The sequence below is a fragment of the Hyla sarda genome, chromosome 5, assembly GCF_029499605.1.
Source record: "Hyla sarda isolate aHylSar1 chromosome 5, aHylSar1.hap1, whole genome shotgun sequence".
NCBI classification, from domain to species: domain Eukaryota; kingdom Metazoa; phylum Chordata; class Amphibia; order Anura; family Hylidae; genus Hyla; species Hyla sarda.
The window spans coordinates 33,629,397-33,649,885 of record NC_079193.1 but is presented as its reverse complement, the minus strand read 5'-3'; the positions used below and the strand labels follow the sequence as shown (position 1 = coordinate 33,649,885).

The window sequence follows — 20,489 nt, the reverse complement described above, 5'->3', positions numbered from 1 at the left end:
TCTGCAGCCCAAGAGCAATGCAATCAGCAGATGTACTGGAAGTCCCATGCAAATCTATGGAACTTCCTGTACTTTCCCTGATTGCATCTCTCTCGGGCTGTGAAGATTGCCCAGGAGTTTTATACATCCTACAGCCAGACAACATCATGGTGAAGTATAATTTAACTGTCTGGCAGAGAGGTGTAGAGAATAATAAGTTTGGGTGCAAGGAGAAGAGGGGGGGGGCGGTCGGGGGAGAGACGATTTATTGCGGGCTAAGAAAATAGTGAGGAAGTAGATAACTTATCAGTGTTCAGGGAGGGAGAGGGCATGTCAGTGCTGGAGAGCCTCTTGAAGAGCTCCAATGTGGCAGCTTTACCCTCCAGACATTCTCTTTAGGAGACTAGGAAAGCTGGGGAAGTATGGTGAGCCCTACACTGTGTATTGCTTAAACATATATATTATTGTTCCTTGTTCCTGGTACTCAGTCAGTATGTCTAATATGTGGACATGTAACCTGTGTCTTCTGCTTGTGAGCTTAGATTTGCTTTGGACTTTGGAGGAATCCCGAAAGCTTCTCTACAAAATTCTGTTAGTCCAATAAAAAAAGGTATTACAAGATAATGCAACATTTTTTGATTTGCATCTATATATATATATATATATATATATTTTTATATATATATATATATATATATATATATATATATATATATATATATATATTATTCATTTAAGTTCCTTTTCTAATGTCCATATTAGACATAACTAGCTAAGAACCCGGCTTTGCCCAGGGAAGAATGTTATATATGTGTATGCAGGACACAGTTTAGGGCTCACCGTACTTCCTCATTTTTTCCAGTCTCCTGAAGAGTAGTGATGAGCTGCAGGGGCCATATTCGAATTTGCGATATTTTGCGAATGTATGGACGCATATTCGTCCTATGTTCGTGAAAATCGCATATGCACTATGTTCGTTCTCCTTAATTTTTCCATGCAAAAATTTGGAATCAAATTCGCATAGTGCACATGCGTGATTATATCTTTCACCTAAAAGAAGGGAGGGATCAGTGTCCTCTGACTGTAAGTGCCGATATTCGTGAATATTTGCATATTCGTGAATATTTGCATATATTCGCATATTCAAAAAAAATAAACAATATTCATCATTACGAATCTATATCACTATATTCTACATATTCTTGAAATTGCGAAGTGCCGATATTCGCGGTTAAAATTTGCATTTCAAATATTAGTGCTCAACACTACTGAAGAGCTCCAATGTGTCACAAAAGAAACTGATATGAATAATCTGTGCACAGTGCTCTTGTTACGCCGAGCGCTCCGGGTCCCCGTTCCTCCCCGGAGCGCTCGCCTCATCTTCGTTGTTGCAGCGCCCCGGTCAGATCCACTGACCGGGTGCGCTGCGGTCCCGCCTTCAGCCGGGGTGCGATTCGCGATGCGGGTAGCGCCCGCTCGCGATGCGCACCCCGGTCCCCGTACCTGACTCGCTCTCCCTCGGTCCTGTCCCGGCGCGCGCGGCCCCGCTCCCTAGGGCGCGCGCGCGCCGGGTCTCTGCGATTTAAAGGGCCAGTGCACCAATGATGGTGCCTGGCCCAATCTTCCCAATTAGCTTAATTGGTAATCACCTGTGCACTTCCCTATATTACCTCACTTCCCCTGCACTCCCTTGCCGGATCTTGTTGCACTTGTGCCTAGTGAAAGCATTCCTTGTCTGTTCCTAGTCCGTGTTCCTGACCTCCTGCCGTTGCCCCTGACTACGATCCTTGCCGCCTGCCCCCGACCTTCTGCTACGTCCGACCTTGCTTCTGCCTACTCCATTGTACCGCGCCTATCTTCAGCATCTTCAGCAGCCAGAGAGGTGAGCCGTTGCTAGTGGATACGACCTGGTCACTACCGCCGCAGCAAGACCATCCCGCTTTGCGGCGGGCTCTGGTGAAAACCTGTAGTGACTTAGAACCGGTCCACTAGCGCGGTCCTCGCCATCCCTCTCTGGCACAGAGGATCCACTACCTGCCAGCCGGCATCGTGACAGTAGATCCGGCCATGGATCCCGCTGAGGTTCCCCTGCCAGTTGTCTCTGATATCGCCCGACAGATCGCCCATCTAACCCACCAGCTGTCGGAAGTGTCCACCATTTTGCACCAACATCCCCTGCCAGTTGCCTCTGATATCGCCCGACAGGTCGCCCTTCTAACCCACCAGCTGTCGGAAGTGCGCCAACATTCGCAACTTCTTCAGCAATCATCTCCTCCGCCAGCTCCTGCACCCCTTCCGCAGCGAGTGGCCACTCCTAGCCTCCGCCTGTCCTTGCCGGACAAATTTAATGGGGACTCTAAGTATTGCCATGGCTTTCTTTCGCAATGTTCCCAGCACTTGGAGATGATGTCGGACCAGTTTCCTACTGAAAGGTCTAAGGTGGCTTTCGTGTTCTGCCTTCTGTCTGGAAAAGCCCTGTCATGGGCCGCACCGCTCTGGGACCGCAATGACCCCGTCACTGCCTCGGTACACTCCTTCTTCTCGGAAATTCGAAGTGTCTTTGAGGAACCTGCCCGAGCTTCTTCAGCCGAGATTGCCCTGCTGAACCTGGCCCAGGGTGTTTCTTCCGTTGGCGAGTACGCCATTCAGTTCCGTGCTCTTGCTTACGAGTTGTCCTGGAATAGTGAGACTCTCTGCGCGACCTTTAAAAAAGGCCTATCCAGCAACATTAAAGATGTTCTGGCCGCACGAGAGACTCCTGCTGACCTACATGAACTCATTCATCTAGCCACTCGCATTGACATGCGTTCTTCCGGATGGCGTCTGGAGCTCCGCCTGGATATGGACTTTGTTCGCACGAAGCGTTTTTTCTCTCCGGCTCCTCTCTCCTCTGGTCCTCTGCAATCTGTTCCTGTGCTTCCCGCCGCGGAGGCTATGCATGTTGACCGGTCTTGCTTGACACCTCAAGAGAGGACACGACGCCGCATGGAGAATCTTTGCCTGTACTATGCCGGTACCGAACACTTCCTGAAGGATTGTCCTATCCGTCCTCCCCGCCTGGAAAGACGCACGCTGACTCCGCACGAAGGTGACACAGTTCTTGATGTCAACTCTGCTTCTCCACGCCTTACTGTGCCTGTGCGGATATCTGCCTCTACCTTCTCCTTCTCTACTATGCTCTTCTTGGATTCCGGATCTGCAGGAAAATTTTTTTTGGCCTCTCTCATCAACAGGTTCTACGTTCCTGTGACCAGTCTCGCCAGACCCCTCTACATCTATTGTTTTTACAATAAAAGATTGGACTGTCTTGTGCGTTTCCGCGCTGAGCCCCTCCTAGTTTGCATCGGACCTCTTCACGGAAAAATTGAGTTTTTTTTCAGGTTCTTTGGCCCCAAGAAGAGGGGGAGACCCAAGGGGGGGGGTACTGTTACGCCGAGCGCTCCGGGTCCCCGTTCCTCCCCGGAGCGCTCGCCTCATCTTCGTTGTTGCAGCGCCCCGGTCAGATCCACTGACCGGGTGCGCTGCGGTCCCGCCTTCAGCCGGGGTGCGATTCGCGATGCGGGTAGCGCCCGCTCGCGATGCGCACCCCGGTCCCCGTACCTGACTCGCTCTCCCTCGGTCCTGTCCCGGCGCGCGCGGCCCCGCTCCCTAGGGCGCGCGCGCGCCGGGTCTCTGCGATTTAAAGGGCCAGTGCACCAATGATGGTGCCTGGCCCAATCTTCCCAATTAGCTTAATTGGTAATCACCTGTGCACTTCCCTATATTACCTCACTTCCCCTGCACTCCCTTGCCGGATCTTGTTGCACTTGTGCCTAGTGAAAGCATTCCTTGTCTGTTCCTAGTCCGTGTTCCTGACCTCCTGCCGTTGCCCCTGACTACGATCCTTGCCGCCTGCCCCCGACCTTCTGCTACGTCCGACCTTGCTTCTGCCTACTCCATTGTACCGCGCCTATCTTCAGCATCTTCAGCAGCCAGAGAGGTGAGCCGTTGCTAGTGGATACGACCTGGTCACTACCGCCGCAGCAAGACCATCCCGCTTTGCGGCGGGCTCTGGTGAAAACCTGTAGTGACTTAGAACCGGTCCACTAGCGCGGTCCTCGCCATCCCTCTCTGGCACAGAGGATCCACTACCTGCCAGCCGGCATCGTGACAGCTCTAAACTAGCAAATGTTGAGGAAAGAAAATTAGCAAATATATAAGACTCTCAGAGAATGGCCACTGGGGCTGGTTTTGAGAGGTGGGAAATGGGACAATTTAAATTTGAGATTTTGATTCTATTTACAGTACTTTTGTACTGATCTAATCTACACACATTTTGTATGCTGGTACGGTACTACTCTACATTGTGTCATCAATTGGTTTGGTCCTGTTCACCCAAAGCAATGCCTTGATCTTAAAAATGTATTAGGTAACCATATAAATATACAGTAAACCATTATAACACTTACATTTAGGAGGACAAAATCCAAACAACATGTCCGTTTCATAATCTGAAGTTGTAGAGCACCAGAATCTTCCATCAGATCGCCCAGCAGTTGTGCAGTCTACATAAATCTTGTTATCAAACTTGAAAGGGAACTTGCAGGGCTGACCATTACTATTTCCTTCTAAAGTGTATAATTCTGTGGAAAAACATATGTCATCATTTCATCTGCAGACAAGCACAAGCAGCTCCCTTAGGGTCTATTCACACGGCAGAATTTCCGCATGCGGAAATGCGCCTCAAATTAAAGCCCGATAGACTTCTTTGGGATTCTGCATCCCCATCCACACTTCTGAATTTCTGCTTGCAGAATTCTGCAAGTGGAAATTCAGAAGTATGGCTTTCATTTGAGGCGCAATTCCACATGCAGAAATTCTGCCATGTAAATAGACCCTTAGTTTTCCCAGACACAGGTGGCCCCTCTATCACACACTCTTGTCTCTTCCCAGACCATTTTCAGATGCTTAGCATAAATAACTTTTTGTTTCATGGTGTTCATTACATGTCCTGCCCCCATCACCTTTGTTTGCAGAGGTGTCATGAAGGAGAAACCTGAATTGCTACGAATGGGAATCGTACCATCTTTTATGAAAAATCCAAGTTTTGCTTGGGATTCAACAGGGCAGGGCTGACCATTACTATTTCCTTCTAAAGTGATTTTTTTATACTTACTTTAAAATCTTTTTCTCAGAGGATGCATTGGGGGACACAGGAACCGTGGGTATATCTTGCTGCCACTAGGCATTAACAAAAAAGAAGTTGGCCCCTCCTGACAGAATATACCCCGCCTATTAACTCTGAGCTAATCAGTTTAGTCCCAAAGCAGTAGGAGGGAACCGACAGAACAACAACAAGAAGTCCAAGTAAAGCCCAGACAAAAAACAACCGAACCATCCCAATGACAGGCGCTGTGTCCCCTTAATGGATCCTCCGAGAAAAAGATTTTACAGTAAGTATAAAAAAATCTACTTTTCTCGGTTAGCTCCATTGGGGTACACAGAAACCGTTTGACGTACCAAAGCAGTCCCCAGGATGGGAATAAAGAACGCAGATAGAGAGAAACCAGGCAGAGGGCAAAGCCACCGCTGCCTGCAACACCCCAATGCCAAAACCGGCGTCAGAGGACGCAGAAGTGTGCACTTGGTGGAACTTGGTAAACATGTGCACGGACGACCACATGGCCGCCTTACACACCTGCACGGCCAAAGCTGTGTTGTGGACCGCCCAGGAGGCCCCAACGGAGCAGGTGGAATGCACTATAACCTCCCCTATAACTATAGGCCTAACTAACTATAGGTCTTCCGGAAGGACGAACAGGGAATCAGAGCGTCGAAATGAAGAAGTGACCGAGAGATAGACTAGCAAGGCTCTGACAACATCCAATTTGTGGAGAGAGCTCTCCTTAGGGTGAGAGGGGGCTGGACAGAAGGAAGGACAATATCCTTGTTCAGATGGAAAGAGGATACCACCTTTAGCAAAAAAGACGGAACCAGCCAAAGCACAGCCTGATGAAGGATTAGGACGACAGGAGAGAGCTGCCAATAAAGACACCAGCGGAGAAAAAAAACGCCTTCCAAGAAAGTAAGCGGAGGGAAACCTCCTGGAGGGGCTCAAGTGGGGCACCCTGCAATGCCAGATTCAGGTCCCAGGGTGGAGAGGGGACCTGTACGGAGGAGCCTTGTGAGCCACCCCTTGCATGAAAGTGCAGACATGAGGGTCAGATGCCAAAAATCCTGAAAAAGGATGGAAAGCGCCGACAACTGCCCCTTAAGGGAACTAAGTGTGAGGCACGTTTCCAGCCCCGCCTGCAAAAAGGAAAGCAGGTTGGGCAAGAAAAAGACAACGGCCTCCCACCACCGAAAATAGGCTCGCCAGGTATGATGATAAATCCTGGCTGACGATGGCTTACGAGCCCGGAGCATGGTGCAAATGACCCAAACCGAGAAACCCCGAGCCCTCAATACCGCGGTTTCAACTGGCAAGTCGTCAGCCGCAACAGCAGTAAATTGAGGTGGCAGAGAGGACCTTGTGAGAACAGATCAGGCTGAACCGGAAGCCGCATGGGAATGTCTGCCACTTGGCAAACGACGTCGGCAAACCATGAGAGCCGGGGCCAATTCGGAGCCACGAGAATCGGCGATGCGCCCTCTGCCTTGAGCTTTCTTATGATCGTGGGCAGGAGAGGAAGTGGAGGGAAGAGGTAAGGGAGGGAGAACTGTGTCCAGGGAATCACCAACGCATCTATGGCCAGTGCCAGAGGATTGCCAGACTTGTCGACGAAGCCAGGAACCGATTTAGGCAGGATGCAAAGAGGTCCATGTCCGGAGTCTCACAGCGTTCGCAAATTTGCTTGAGCACCTCCGGTTGGAGAGACTCTCCAGGGTCAGGCGAGGAGCAACTCAAAAAGTCTGCCTCCCAATTGTCCACCCCGGGAATGTGGATCGCCGAGATGGAGGATGGCAATCACCACAGCCAAGACCTTGGTGAAGATCTTGGGGGCTGTGGCCAACCAAAAGGACAGAGCCACAAACTCTAAGTGGAGAACGGAGGAACCGCTGGTGGGCCGGGCAAATGGGCATGTGGAGGTAAGCATCCCGGATGTCCACTGAGGACAGAAATTTGCCCTGATCCATGGAAGCAACCACAGAACGGAGAGATTCCATGCAGAAGTGCCGCTGGCGCAAGTGCCGATTGAGAAGCCTCAAATCCAGAATCGGTCGGACTGTTCCCTCTTTCTTGGGAACGACAAAAAGATTTGAATAGAATAGAATGGCACTGGAATGATGACCTCTTGAGCAAGAAGCTTGTGAAGTGCACACTGAAAAGCTGTGGCCAAGGCAGGAGAGAGCGGGGAAGACGGGACTTGAAAAAACGATCCCGGGAAAAAGAACCAAACTTGATTCGGTAGCCATCGGAAACGACGTCCCGAACCCAAGAATACTGGAGCTGAGCCAGCTAAATGTCCCGAATGAGGGACAGGTGACCACCCACCCGAGAAAGACTGTTGTGGAGAGGGGACCTGTACGGAGGAGCCTTGTGAGCCACCCCTTGCATGAAAGTGCAGACATGAGGGTCAGATGCCAAAAATCCTGAAAAAGGATGGAAAGCGCCGACAACTGCTCCTTAAGGGAACTAAGTGTGAGGCACGTTTCCAGCCCCGCCTGCAAAAAGGAAAGCAGGTTGGGCAAGAAAAAGACAACGGCCTCCCACCACCGAAAATAGGCTCGCCAGGTATGATGATAAATCCTGGCTGACGATGGCTTACGAGCCCGGAGCATGGTGCAAATGACCCACACCGAGAAACCCCGAGCCCTCAATACCGCGGTTTCAACTGGCAAGTCGTCAGCCGCAACAGCAGTAAATTGAGGTGGCAGAGAGGACCTTGTGAGAACAGATCAGGCTGAACCGGAAGCCGCATGGGAATATCTGCCACTTGGCAAACGACGTCGGCAAACCATGAGAACCAGGGCCAATTCGGAGCCACGAGAATCGCCGATACGCCCTCCGCCTTGAGCTTTCTTATGATCGTGGGCAGGAGAGGAAGCGGAGGGAAGAGGTAAGGGAGGGAGAACTGTGTCCAGGGAATCACCAACGCATCTATGGCCAGTGCCAGAGGATTGCCAGACTTGGCGACGAAGCCAGGAACCGATTTAGGCAGGACGCAAAGAGGTCCATGTCCGGAGTCTCACAGCGTTTGCAAATTTGCTTGAGCACCTCCGGTTGGAGAGACTCTCCAGGGTCAGGCGAGGAGCAACTCAAAAAGTCTGCCTCCCAATTGTCCACCCCGGGAATGTGGATCGCCGAGATGGAGGATGGCAATCACCACAGCCAAGACCTTGGTGAAGATCTTGGGGGCTGTGGCCAACCAAAAGGACAGAGCCACAAACTCTAAGTGGAGAACGGAGGAACCGCTGGTGGGCCGGGCAAATGGGCATGTGGAGGTAAGCATCCCGGATGTCCACTGAGGACAGAAATTTGCCCTGATCCATGGAAGCAACCACAGAACGGAGAGATTCCATGCAGAAGTGCCGCTGGCGCAAGTGCCGATTGAGAAGCCTCAAATCCAGAATCGGTCGGACTGTTCCCTCTTTCTTGGGAACGACAAAAAGATTTGAATAGAATAGAATGGCACTGGAATGATGACCTCTTGAGCAAGAAGCTTGTGAAGTGCACACTGAAAAGCTGTGGCCAAGGCAGGAGAGAGCGGGGAAGACGGGACTTGAAAAAACGATCCCGGGAAAAAGAACCAAACTTGATTCGGTAGCCATCGGAAACGACGTCCCGAACCCAAGAATACTGGAGCTGAGCCAGCTAAATGTCCCGAATGAGGGACAGGTGACCACCCACCCGAGAAAGACTGTTGTGGAGAGGGGACCTGTACGGAGGAGCCTTGTGAGCCACCCCTTGCATGAAAGTGCAGACATGAGGGTCAGATGCCAAAAATCCTGAAAAAGGATGGAAAGCGCCGACAACTGCCCCTTAAGGGAACTAAGTGTGAGGCACGTTTCCAGCCCCGCCTGCAAAAAGGAAAGCAGGTTGGGCAAGAAAAAGACAACGGCCTCCCACCACCGAAAATAGGCTCGCCAGGTATGATGATAAATCCTGGCTGACGATGGCTTACGAGCCCGGAGCATGGTGCAAATGACCCAAACCGAGAAACCCCGAGCCCTCAATACCGCGGTTTCAACTGGCAAGTCGTCAGCCGCAACAGCAGTAAATTGAGGTGGCAGAGAGGACCTTGTGAGAACAGATCAGGCTGAACCGGAAGCCGCATGGGAATGTCTGCCACTTGGCAAACGACGTCGGCAAACCATGAGAACCAGGGCCAATTCGGAGCCACGAGAATCGCCGATACGCCCTCCGCCTTGAGCTTTCTTATGATCGTGGGCAGGAGAGGAAGCGGAGGGAAGAGGTAAGGGAGGGAGAACTGTGTCCAGGGAATCACCAACGCATCTATGGCCAGTGCCAGAGGATTGCCAGACTTGGCGACGAAGCCAGGAACCGATTTAGGCAGGACGCAAAGAGGTCCATGTCCGGAGTCTCACAGCGTTTGCAAATTTGCTTGAGCACCTCCGGTTGGAGAGACTCTCCAGGGTCAGGCGAGGAGCAACTCAAAAAGTCTGCCTCCCAATTGTCCACCCCGGGAATGTGGATCGCCGAGATGGAGGATGGCAATCACCACAGCCAAGACCTTGGTGAAGATCTTGGGGGCTGTGGCCAACCAAAAGGACAGAGCCACAAACTCTAAGTGGAGAACGGAGGAACCGCTGGTGGGCCGGGCAAATGGGCATGTGGAGGTAAGCATCCCGGATGTCCACTGAGGACAGAAATTTGCCCTGATCCATGGAAGCAACCACAGAACGGAGAGATTCCATGCAGAAGTGCCGCTGGCGCAAGTGCCGATTGAGAAGCCTCAAATCCAGAATCGGTCGGACTGTTCCCTCTTTCTTGGGAACGACAAAAAGATTTGAATAGAATAGAATGGCACTGGAATGATGACCTCTTGAGCAAGAAGCTTGTCAAGTGCACACTGAAAAGCTGTGGCCAAGGCAGGAGAGAGCGGGGAAGACGGGACTTGAAAAAACGATCCCGGGAAAAAGAACCAAACTTGATTCGGTAGCCATCGGAAACGACGTCCCGAACCCAAGAATACTGGAGCTGAGCCAGCTAAATGTCCCGAATGAGGGACAGGTGACCACCCACCCGAGAAAGACTGTTGTGGAGAGGGGACCTGTACGGAGGAGCCTTGTGAGCCACCCCTTGCATGAAAGTGCAGACATGAGGGTCAGATGCCAAAAATCCTGAAAAAGGATGGAAAGCGCCGACAACTGCCCCTTAAGGGAACTAAGTGTGAGGCACGTTTCCAGCCCCGCCTGCAAAAAGGAAAGCAGGTTGGGCAAGAAAAAGACAACGGCCTCCCACCACCGAAAATAGGCTCGCCAGGTATGATGATAAATCCTGGCTGATGATGGCTTACGAGCCCGGAGCATGGTGCAAATGACCCAAACCGAGAAACCCCGAGCCCTCAATACCGCGGTTTCAACTGGCAAGTCGTCAGCCGCAACAGCAGTAAATTGAGGTGGCAGAGAGGACCTTGTGAGAACAGATCAGGCTGAACCAGAAGCCGCATGGGAATGTCTGCCACTTGGCAAACGACGTCGGCAAACCATGAGAACCAGGGCCAATTCGGAGCCACGAGAATCGCCGATACGCCCTCCGCCTTGAGCTTTCTTATGATCGTGGGCAGGAGAGGAAGCGGAGGGAAGAGGTAAGGGAGGGAGAACTGTGTCCAGGGAATCACCAACGCATCTATGGCCAGTGCCAGAGGATTGCCAGACTTGGCGACGAAGCCAGGAACCGATTTAGGCAGGACGCAAAGAGGTCCATGTCCGGAGTCTCACAGCGTTTGCAAATTTGCTTGAGCACCTCCGGTTGGAGAGACTCTCCAGGGTCAGGCGAGGAGCAACTCAAAAAGTCTGCCTCCCAATTGTCCACCCCGGGAATGTGGATCGCCGAGATGGAGGATGGCAATCACCACAGCCAAGACCTTGGTGAAGATCTTTGGGGCTGTGGCCAACCAAAAGGACAGAGCCACAAACTCTAAGTGGAGAACGGAGGAACCGCTGGTGGGCCGGGCAAATGGGCATGTGGAGGTAAGCATCCCGGATGTCCACTGAGGACAGAAATTTGCCCTGATCCATGGAAGCAACCACAGAACGGAGAGATTCCATGCAGAAGTGCCGCTGGCGCAAGTGCCGATTGAGAAGCCTCAAATCCAGAATCAGTCGGACTGTTCCCCCTTTCTTGGGAACGACAAAAAGATTTGAATAGAATGGCACTGGAATGATGACCTCTTGAGCAAGAAGCTTGTGAAGTGCACACTGAAAAGCTGTGGCCAAGGCAGGAGAGAGCGGGGAAGACGGGACTTGAAAAAACGATCCCGGGAAAAAGAACCACACTTGATTCGGTAGCCATCGGAAACGACGTCCCGAACCCAAGAATACTGGAGCTGGGCCAGCTAAATGTCCCGAATGAGGGACAGGTGACCACCCACCCGAGAAAGAGACTCGGGTGGGGGTGCCCCTTCAGGTGGAGGGAGGCTTGCGGGTACCTGCCTTGGCAAAAAAAGTCTGGAATGATCGTCCTGCTTCCAGGAGGGACACGCTTTGAAGGAAGGAGCCATCCTAGGCTGTTAGGCCACTGGTTTGTCGTGGTGGCTTGAGGCAAAAGACTGAAAGGGCTGAAAGAAGAGGACTTGTGGTGGGAATTGGTGCGATGTACCCTATTCTGCGGGAACAGAGAGCCCTTGCTGCCATGAGCCTCAGAGGTGATTTCATCCATGCATTTACCAAAAAAAAGATGGCCGCTGGCAAAAGGCAGCTCTGTGAGGGATTTCTTGGGGGCTGCATCAACATTCCAGGCCTTCAGCCACATAGAGCGGCGGATAACCACCAAACTCCCAGAAGCAAAGGCCGCACAACATGTGGAATCCAGAGACGCCGAGCACAGTCACCAGCATTAGAGATCTGGAGGGCCAGGTCAGCTTAATCATCTGGAGGAGCCCCGGATAAAATGCCCTGGCGAAGTTGGGAAGCCCAGGCAGACAACGCTTTGGGGCCGGCAGTAAGGACGACCTTGCAGCTTCAAAAGTGAATTAGGCCAAATTCTCAATCCGCTTGTCCACTGGGTCCTTGAAAGAAGCCAAAGGAAAGGGGGTGGGACCGGAGGATCCACTGTAGGCGGGGCGGTCCATTTGGACACCAGGTCTTGGGCAAACGGAAACATAGCCTGCAGCCATTTTGACCCCTGGAAGCGTTTGTCAGGATGCTTCCAGGCTGCGTCCAGTAGGTCATCAAACTCCATATGAGAACGGAAGACCTTAGGAGTATGGCGAGTGCGGCGGAAGGAAACTTCTGGTGCTGAGTCTGAAGTTCCAGGGTCCTGCAGGTGAAAGGTGTCCCTGACGGCTGACACCAAACTGTCCACCATGTCCGAGAGTGGATCCGACTCCATATCCACTAGTTCCCCTGGAGACCAGGAACTGGCAATTGAAGTCCTAGACCTAGGCGTAGTATATCTGGAACAGCAGGCCGGGGACCGGGAAGGGGCCCCAGGGGAGCAACCACAGGAGCGAGGACACTGCCTGGGAGATGGGGAGCGGGAGCATCGTGGAGAAGTCCCATCGAGTGAGAAATCTGAGAAATTACCCTAGGTTGCTTGTGAGAGCGCCAGGACGGACGGCCAAAGGAGGCTGAACAAGACTCCCAGGAGTGAAGGCTCAAGGAGGACCGTTTCAAGGCAGTAGCCACCTTTCTGGATTCCTGCGCCAAATCAGAGATTGTCTGAGAGAAAGGACACCCAAACTGGGGAAGGGTCAGAAATCGCACGGTCCAGGGGGCCATCCTGAACGGAAGGCACAGGAGGGCTGGGGCGTGAAGTGGAGCAGGCAGAACAGGTGGACTCAGCCGAACCACCAGGCATTTTTGTTTTACAGCCCGCACAGGAAAAGTCTTTGACCAAGGCGGCGACCACCTGTTTGGGGGAGGGGATCGGTTCTGGGATTGGACATGGAAAAAAATACACAGATTAGTCAGCTAAGCCCAAGAAGTAAAAATCAAGGCTGCACGACAGGCGCAAAGCTTCCGTGGCCGGAGAAAAGAGCAGGGCTGTGCCAACTGGAGAGACAGAGAGCCAGAAGTGTCGCAGGTGCTGATAAGGGAGAGGGCCCACCAGGACCCGAACGGACAGGGCCACGGACAAAATAAGGTGCCGGAGGGAAGAAAAAAACAGAACCCCCTGCCAGGGAAAAAATCCCCATCCCAAGTATAATAAAGAAGTCTTACCAACCCTTTAGTATCCCGGTCCCCAAAGAGGGGAGGGTAGAGAAAGGAGAGGGCGGCGGGGGGGTTATTATCATAGGCGTGCGCACGGGGTGTGCCGGGTGTGCCCAGGCACACCCTAATCAAGCCCAGGAAGGCATCCGAGGCCACCACTGAGCAGCCCGCAGAGGACCCCCCCGTCACATTCGGGACATCCCTGTGTCCCGAAAGATCTTTTCGGGACACAAGGATGTCCCAGTAACCTTTCTACAGCGGCCCCCGTGTTAACTTTCAAAACACAGGGGCCGCCGGGAAGTAGTGCACGCAGGGACGTCATTGACGTCCCGTGCGTGTGCCCATAGCAACAGAGGAGCGGAGATTCCAGGAAGATGATGCGCGCGCCGGCCGGAATAGTAAGTGACCAACACGAGCTGGTGTGGGGGAAACTATGTGGGGGAAACTATACTGCACCTAATGTGGGGGAAACTATACTGCACCTAATGTGGGGGAAACTATACTGCACCTAATGTGGGGGAAACTATACTGCACCTAATGTGGGGGAAACTATACTGCACCTAATGTGTGGGAAACTATACTGCACCTAATGTGGGGGAACTATACTGCACCTAATGTAGGGGAAACTATACTGCACCTAATGTGGGGGAAACTATACTGCACCTAATGTGGGGGAAACTATACTGCACCTAATGTGGGGGAAACTATACTGCACCTAATGTGGGGGAACTATACTGCACCTAATGTGGGGGAAACTATACTGCACCTAATGTGGGGGAAACTATACTGCACCTAATGTGGGGGAAACTATACTGCACCTAATGTGGGGGAAACTATACTGCACCTAATGTGGGGGAACTATACTGCACCTAATGTGGGGGAACTATACTGCACCTAATGTGGGGGAACTATACTGCACCTAATGTGGGGGAACTATACTGCACCTAATGTGGGGGAACTATACTGCACCTAATGTGGGGGAACTATACTGCACCTAATGTGGGGGAACTATACTGCACCTAATGTGGGGGAACTATACTGCACCTAATGTGGGGGAACTATACTTGACCTAATGTGGGGAAACTATACTGCACCTAATGTGGGGAAACTATACTGCACCTAATGTGGGGAAACTATACTGCACCTAATGTGGGGGAACTATACTGCACCTAATGTAGGGGAACTGTACTGCACCTAATGTGGGGGAACTGTACTGCACTTAATGTAGGGGAACTGTACTGCACTTAATGTAGGGGAACTGTACTGGTGCAGTACAGTTCCCCCACATTAGGTGCAGTACAGTTCCCCCGCATTAGGTGCAGTACAGTTCCCTCGCATTAGGTGCAGTACAGTTCCCCTTCATTAGGTGTAGTACAGTTCCCCCACATTAGGTGCAGTACAGTTCCCCCACATTAGGTGCAGTACAGTTCCCCCACATTAGGTGGCACCTAATGTGGGGGAACTGAACTGCACCTAATGTGGGGGAACTGTACTGCCAACCTAATGTGGGGGAACTGTACTGCCAACCTAATGTGGGGGAACTGTACTGCCAACCTAATGTGGGGGAACTGTACTGCCAACCTAATGTGGGTGAACTGTACTGCCAACCTAATGTGGTGGGACTTATACTGCACCTAATGTGGGGGAACTATACTGCACCTAATGTGGCAGGACTTATACTGCACCTAATGTGGGGGGACTTATACTGCACCTAATGTGGGGGGACTTATACTGCACCTAATGTGGGGGAACTATACTGCACCTATTGTGGGGGAACTATACTAATTGTGTGTATGTGTGCGTATATATATATATATATATATATATATATATATATACAAACAACAAAAAACGTGGTCTCAAATGGCTGGAGGTGCTCAACCCCAAATGTGGTTGTGCATTTATACTGGGGGAGCAGATCCTGCCCTTGTAGTCCGTTGCTAGGGGCGATCCCCAGCATAAAAATGCATACAATGGAGGATGCCTGCAGCGGACTACAAGTGCCACAATAGAATCCTACACCAGATAAACGGTGTGGATGTGTAACAATAGGAATACAATACAGGAATATGGGTGCACTCCTGTGGTAGATGTAAACAATACATTGGCTATCCCTCAACACTGATGATAAAATTGAGACATTCGCCAGTGTATCCTTATATGAAGGACACACCAGAGCCCGCACACCAGCGCCAAGGTTTCTCAAATTGGTGCGAGACCTAACGCTAATCCTACCTGTGCTTGATAAGCAGAACAGGGGCCAGTGGTCAATTACGGCAGCTAATGTGGCAGGACTTATACTGCACCTAATGTGGGGGGACTTATACTGCACCTAATGTGGGGGGACTTATACTGCACCTAATGTGGGGGAACTATACTGCACCTAATGTGGGGGAACTATACTAATTGTGTGTATGTGTGTGTATATATATATATATATATATATATATATATATATATATATATATACACACATATATGCACGCGCGCGGCGTGAGTTTGTGCTTTAGGGTGCACACCCTAATGCAATAGGCTGCGCACGCCTATGGTTATTATGTATATAGGGACGGTGTCCCACATACTCACCTGCTGAAGGCTTCAACCAGCAGAGTGCCATGCTACCAAAGCGGGACGAGCAGGGGCACTAGGGGGCCGGACCCAGGGCACATCCCTTGTGCTGGTCGGTGGTGAGAAGGTGTTAACAGTGCATACTCTATGTACCGCGCCCCTTCATCGCAAGTGGGGGATCAGGCAGTGCCATGCACCTGTCGCCCCAACATAAATAAAACAAAGAGATAAAAACAATCTAACACACTAGAAAACTAGAAAAAAGAAAAGAAAAGACCAGGTCTGGAGAGCTTCAAATCTGTGTCTGCCTTCTACTGACACTAAGGTAAAACTGATTAGCCCAGAGTTAGTAGGTGGGGTATATCCTGCCAGGAGAGGCCGACTTCTTTTTTTATTAATGCCTAGTGTCAACCTCATAGTGGCAGCAAGATATACCCACGGTTCCTGTGTCCCCCAAGGGAGCCGACCAAGAAACATGTCATCATTTCATCTACAGATAAGCACAAGGAGCTCCCTTAGGGTCTATTCACACAGCAGAATTTCCGCATATTGAAATGCACCTCAAATGAAAGCCCAATAGACCAATGGGATTCTGCACTCCCATCCACGTTCCGCAAGCAGAAATTCAGAAGTGTGGATGGGAGAGCGGAATCTCGCTGAAGTCTATTGGGCTTTCATTTGAGTCGCAATTTCTCGAGCTGAATTCCGCATGCGGAAATTCTGCCGTGTAAATAGACCCTTGTATCTCCCATTTTTCAGCAGGATAATGCTCACTCACATACAGCAAGAGTGTGCAGGAGCTTGATGCTCAGTTGCAACATCTGGTGGCATCTGTCCCACAGGATGCCATACGGAACCGGTATTCTCTGTGCCCAACCCTATCTTACTGTATCTAGTATCCAGGTTAGAGCTGCCCAACAGGATACTAGAGAATTCTTTATATCATCCAGTTTTTCCCAATAATCTTATCACTTAACTCTATTGTAATTGCTTAAATATATCATCATTACATTCATACATATACAATTTCATTCTATTCCAACATCTACTTCTTGGTGCATTTTGGAGTATATATACCTTCCTTACCTTCATAAGAATTAACACATAAATCATCATCAGTTGAATAGATTTTCCATCGACTCCCGTCTTTTGGTTGTGAAGAGAGAACAACTTTTCCTCTATCTCTGTCGGTCATGTAAAGATCAACTTTTAGGACGCTAAAGAAAGTCTCATTCTTACATTCCCATTTTTGGAGACCACTTTTGCCATCACATGTATTCAGCGTCACTGCTGACCCTTCTACTAGAGATGATACAGACAGACATTGTGATGTCCCCACATTTATAAGCTGATCTTCAGAAATCCATTGAAATTTCTGCATTGTAGACTTTTCATTACATTCAACCATGACGAGCCCAGAATTCTCTGCTTGTAAACATTGCTTGCTGGAGTCATTGTAGATTAGAAATGTTTTGGCACCTGAAAATAAGATGATTTTTATGAAAACCTTTTGCTGCAAATTTTGGTAAAATTGTATTAGTTATTGCAATTATATTACAATTTCCTAAATGGTGCAAATAGATATGTGGATAACTATCACTTCACATGGATAAAACAAGGTATGTGGAGGCTTCCAGACTGTGTGATGGTTGGTCTTTTTTGTAAGCAGAACAGAGTCTCTTCTGATGTTCTATGTTCCACTTTCTTTAGCCTATTTTTGAATATTTTATCATTGGTTTTTGTAGACGAGTTCATCAAAACTGAACCCAGTGTCCCAGATGTGATCCCACTATACTATAAAGTAGGATCACAATCTCCTCCTCCTACTCCTTCCCCTACTGTCTGACAGCATTGTTGACTCATTATTAGAGATGAGCGAAGTTACAGTAATTCGATTCGTCATGAACTTCTCGGCTCGGCAGTTGATGACTTTTCCTGCATAAATTAGCTCAGCTTTCAGGTGCTCCGGTTGGCTGGAAAAGATGGATACAGTCCTAGGAGAATCTTTTAGGACTGTATCCACCTTTTCCAGCCCATCGGAGCTCCTGAAAGCTGAACTATTTTATGCAAGTTAGCAAATGCCGAGCCGTGAGGTTCGTGACAAATCGAATTACTGTAACTTCGCTCATATCTACTCATTATAAAGTAGCTTATTTTACATAGAGTTTTTTTCTGTAGTGTGTTAAAGAACTAAAGAGGCTTCCAGACTCACTGTGTGATGGTTGGTCTTTTTTGTAAGCAGAACAGAGTCTATTCTGATGTTTTACGTTCCACTTTCTTTGCCTATTTTTGAATATTTTATCATTGGTTTTTGTAGATGAGTTCATCAAAACTGAACCCAGTGTCCCAGATGTGATCTCACAGACTATAAAGTAGGATCACAATCTCCTCCTCCTACTCCTTTCCATACTGTCTGACAGCAATGTTGACTCATTATAAAGCAGCTGCTTTTACATAGAGTTTTCCTCTGTAGTGTGTTAAAGAACCATGTAAAGACTTGATTCTGTAGTGTGTTAAAAAAAACAATGTAAAAACCATGTTAAGACATTTTACAAAACACTATTTGTGTTTGATCAGTGCTAATGATCATCATCATTGATCAGAAATCCAAAATGGTTGTGTTTTTATTGGGAGTGTTACACAAAAAAACTACTAGTAATAGTACCTCTGTGTGAGGCACTATTATCTATGAGAGTCTCACAGGTGGTCATTTATATTTGTGGGGAGACACAAAGCGAGTTAGTATTACTGTTTTAGAGCAGACGAAACAACACTAGTTTTTTACCCCAAATAATAATTCGTGCCCTACAAAATGAAAATGTCCACCTTTGTACTGGGTAATAGAGAATATAGAGAATATATCTAGTTACTTCCCTCTCATAGCCAATAGAGCCCCTCGTAGTAAATTGTGCCTTCTCATAGCAAACATTTCTCCATCATAGTAAATTGTGCCCTCTCATACCAAATAGTGCCCCCCTCATAGTATATAGTATCTTCTCGCAGGAAATAGTGCCTCCTTGTATCAAATAATGACCACTTGTAGCAAATAGTGCCCCCTCGTAGTAAATAGTGCCCACTCGTAGTAAATAGTGCCCACTCGTATCAAGTAGTAACCACTCTAAATACCACATTTATACCCGAATTCAATACCACAACAAGTACAGCAGTTGTTCAGAGGATTCAAAGGTGAACATTATTCTGCAGACAATATTCTGTATTATGAGGGGTGTGGAACCCACGATTGATATGACAATAGGTTAATCATTTTTGTTAGACAGCTGTAGGAAGAGTCCTGAGTTTTCAAAACCTCATTCAGTTAAGAATTATTGAGGCCATTGTGCTCTTGGGAACTTTCACTGAGTATAAATATATTTTTTTTCCCCTCCTCCAGTTCTGTTCCTCCACCCAATCCTGTCTCTGAGCTCTACAGGTAGTTCTTTCTACCTCATGGCTTGGTTTTGCTCTGCTATGTATTGTCAGCTGTGAGACCTTAGATGGATAGGACTCTTACAGACAGGAGTCATTACCACAGGTGACAACCAAGGAGGAGAAACATCTCAGAGATGAATAAGAGAAATGGGATGAGCCAGATAGAAATTTTAAGTCTCATAGCAAAGGGTCTGAATACTTATGTCCATGCAAAATTTGGATTCCCTTTTTTTATAAATGCGCAAATATTTCTAAATTCTGTTTTTACTAAATGTATTCTTATTATTGGATATCGGGGGGAGATTCATCAAGACCTTTGCTGAGGAGAATTTGGCCAGTTGCCCATAGCAACCAATCAGATCGCTTCATTTGTTTTTCAAGGCCTTTTTCAAAAATGAAAGAAGCGATCTGATTGGTTGCTATGGGCAACTGGTCGACTTTTCCTCTGCACAGGTTTTGAGAAATATTCCCCAATGAAGGCAGAATGACGGAAGGTGTCAACATAACAAAATGTGAAAAAAGTAAAAGAGTCTGAAGACTTTCTGAATACATTGGACATAGGCTGCCTATATGTCCAGACATATCAATAATAACCATTATAGAAAATGTAAGTACAGGATTACTCACCCAGCAGGCAAGAAGGCCAAAATAGGCATAAAAGTGCAAGTAATATGAAACCAGCCATTGAAAATATCTCAATAATCTTTCAATGTGAATAAAACTACAACAAACTAGTCCGGTTACCGTCCACTAAGAGAAGAGTGAAAATAGTCTAAAATGTGGTGTCTATATAATAGAGCAATATCCTGTCACATGGGACATCACATAAAGAGGACCTCCCAGTCATATCTGCATTCGTCAGCTGATTTCTCTTCTGTTTTTATGGTTTTCACACAATTTCAGAGGAAAGCCACAATTCTGTCATACACCACTTGTAGGTCAGTTTTATTTTTTTATTTTTTTTATTCTTTATTTAAGTTTACATACATACTGTATTTTTCGCCGTATAAGAAGCACTTTTTCTTCCCCAAAACTGGGGGGAAAAAGTTGGTGTCAAGGGCCCTGGAGGATAACGTAAGGGCCACATGGGATGGGCCCCCATTCCCCCCCCCCCCCCTCAGTTCAGGTCAGGCAGGGTTAGTAATCCTGTATTTAAGTTATTGGCACCTTAGGAGTTAACACTTACTTACTGTGGT

At 48.8% G+C, this 20,489-nt stretch overlaps 1 protein-coding gene across 4 annotated transcripts in view; it reads right to left on the bottom strand.

Annotated features, from left to right (window-relative positions):
* The window catches only part of LOC130273044 (macrophage mannose receptor 1-like), a 227,650-nt gene that overhangs the window by 192,413 nt on the left and 14,748 nt on the right, over window positions 1-20,489 (bottom strand). For 2 of the 4 annotated variants that reach the window (XM_056519204.1, XM_056519205.1), the window contains exons 2-3: window positions 16,951-17,343; window positions 4,428-4,601 (exon numbers count right to left, since the gene is read on the bottom strand). In XM_056519204.1, coding sequence (XP_056375179.1) covers window positions 4,428-4,601; window positions 16,951-17,343 — 567 coding nt within the window. Of the gene's footprint in view, window positions 1-4,427; window positions 4,602-16,950; window positions 17,344-19,920; window positions 20,131-20,489 lie in introns of those variants that run through there. The other 2 variants (XM_056519206.1, XM_056519202.1) reach the window with 2 other exon arrangements.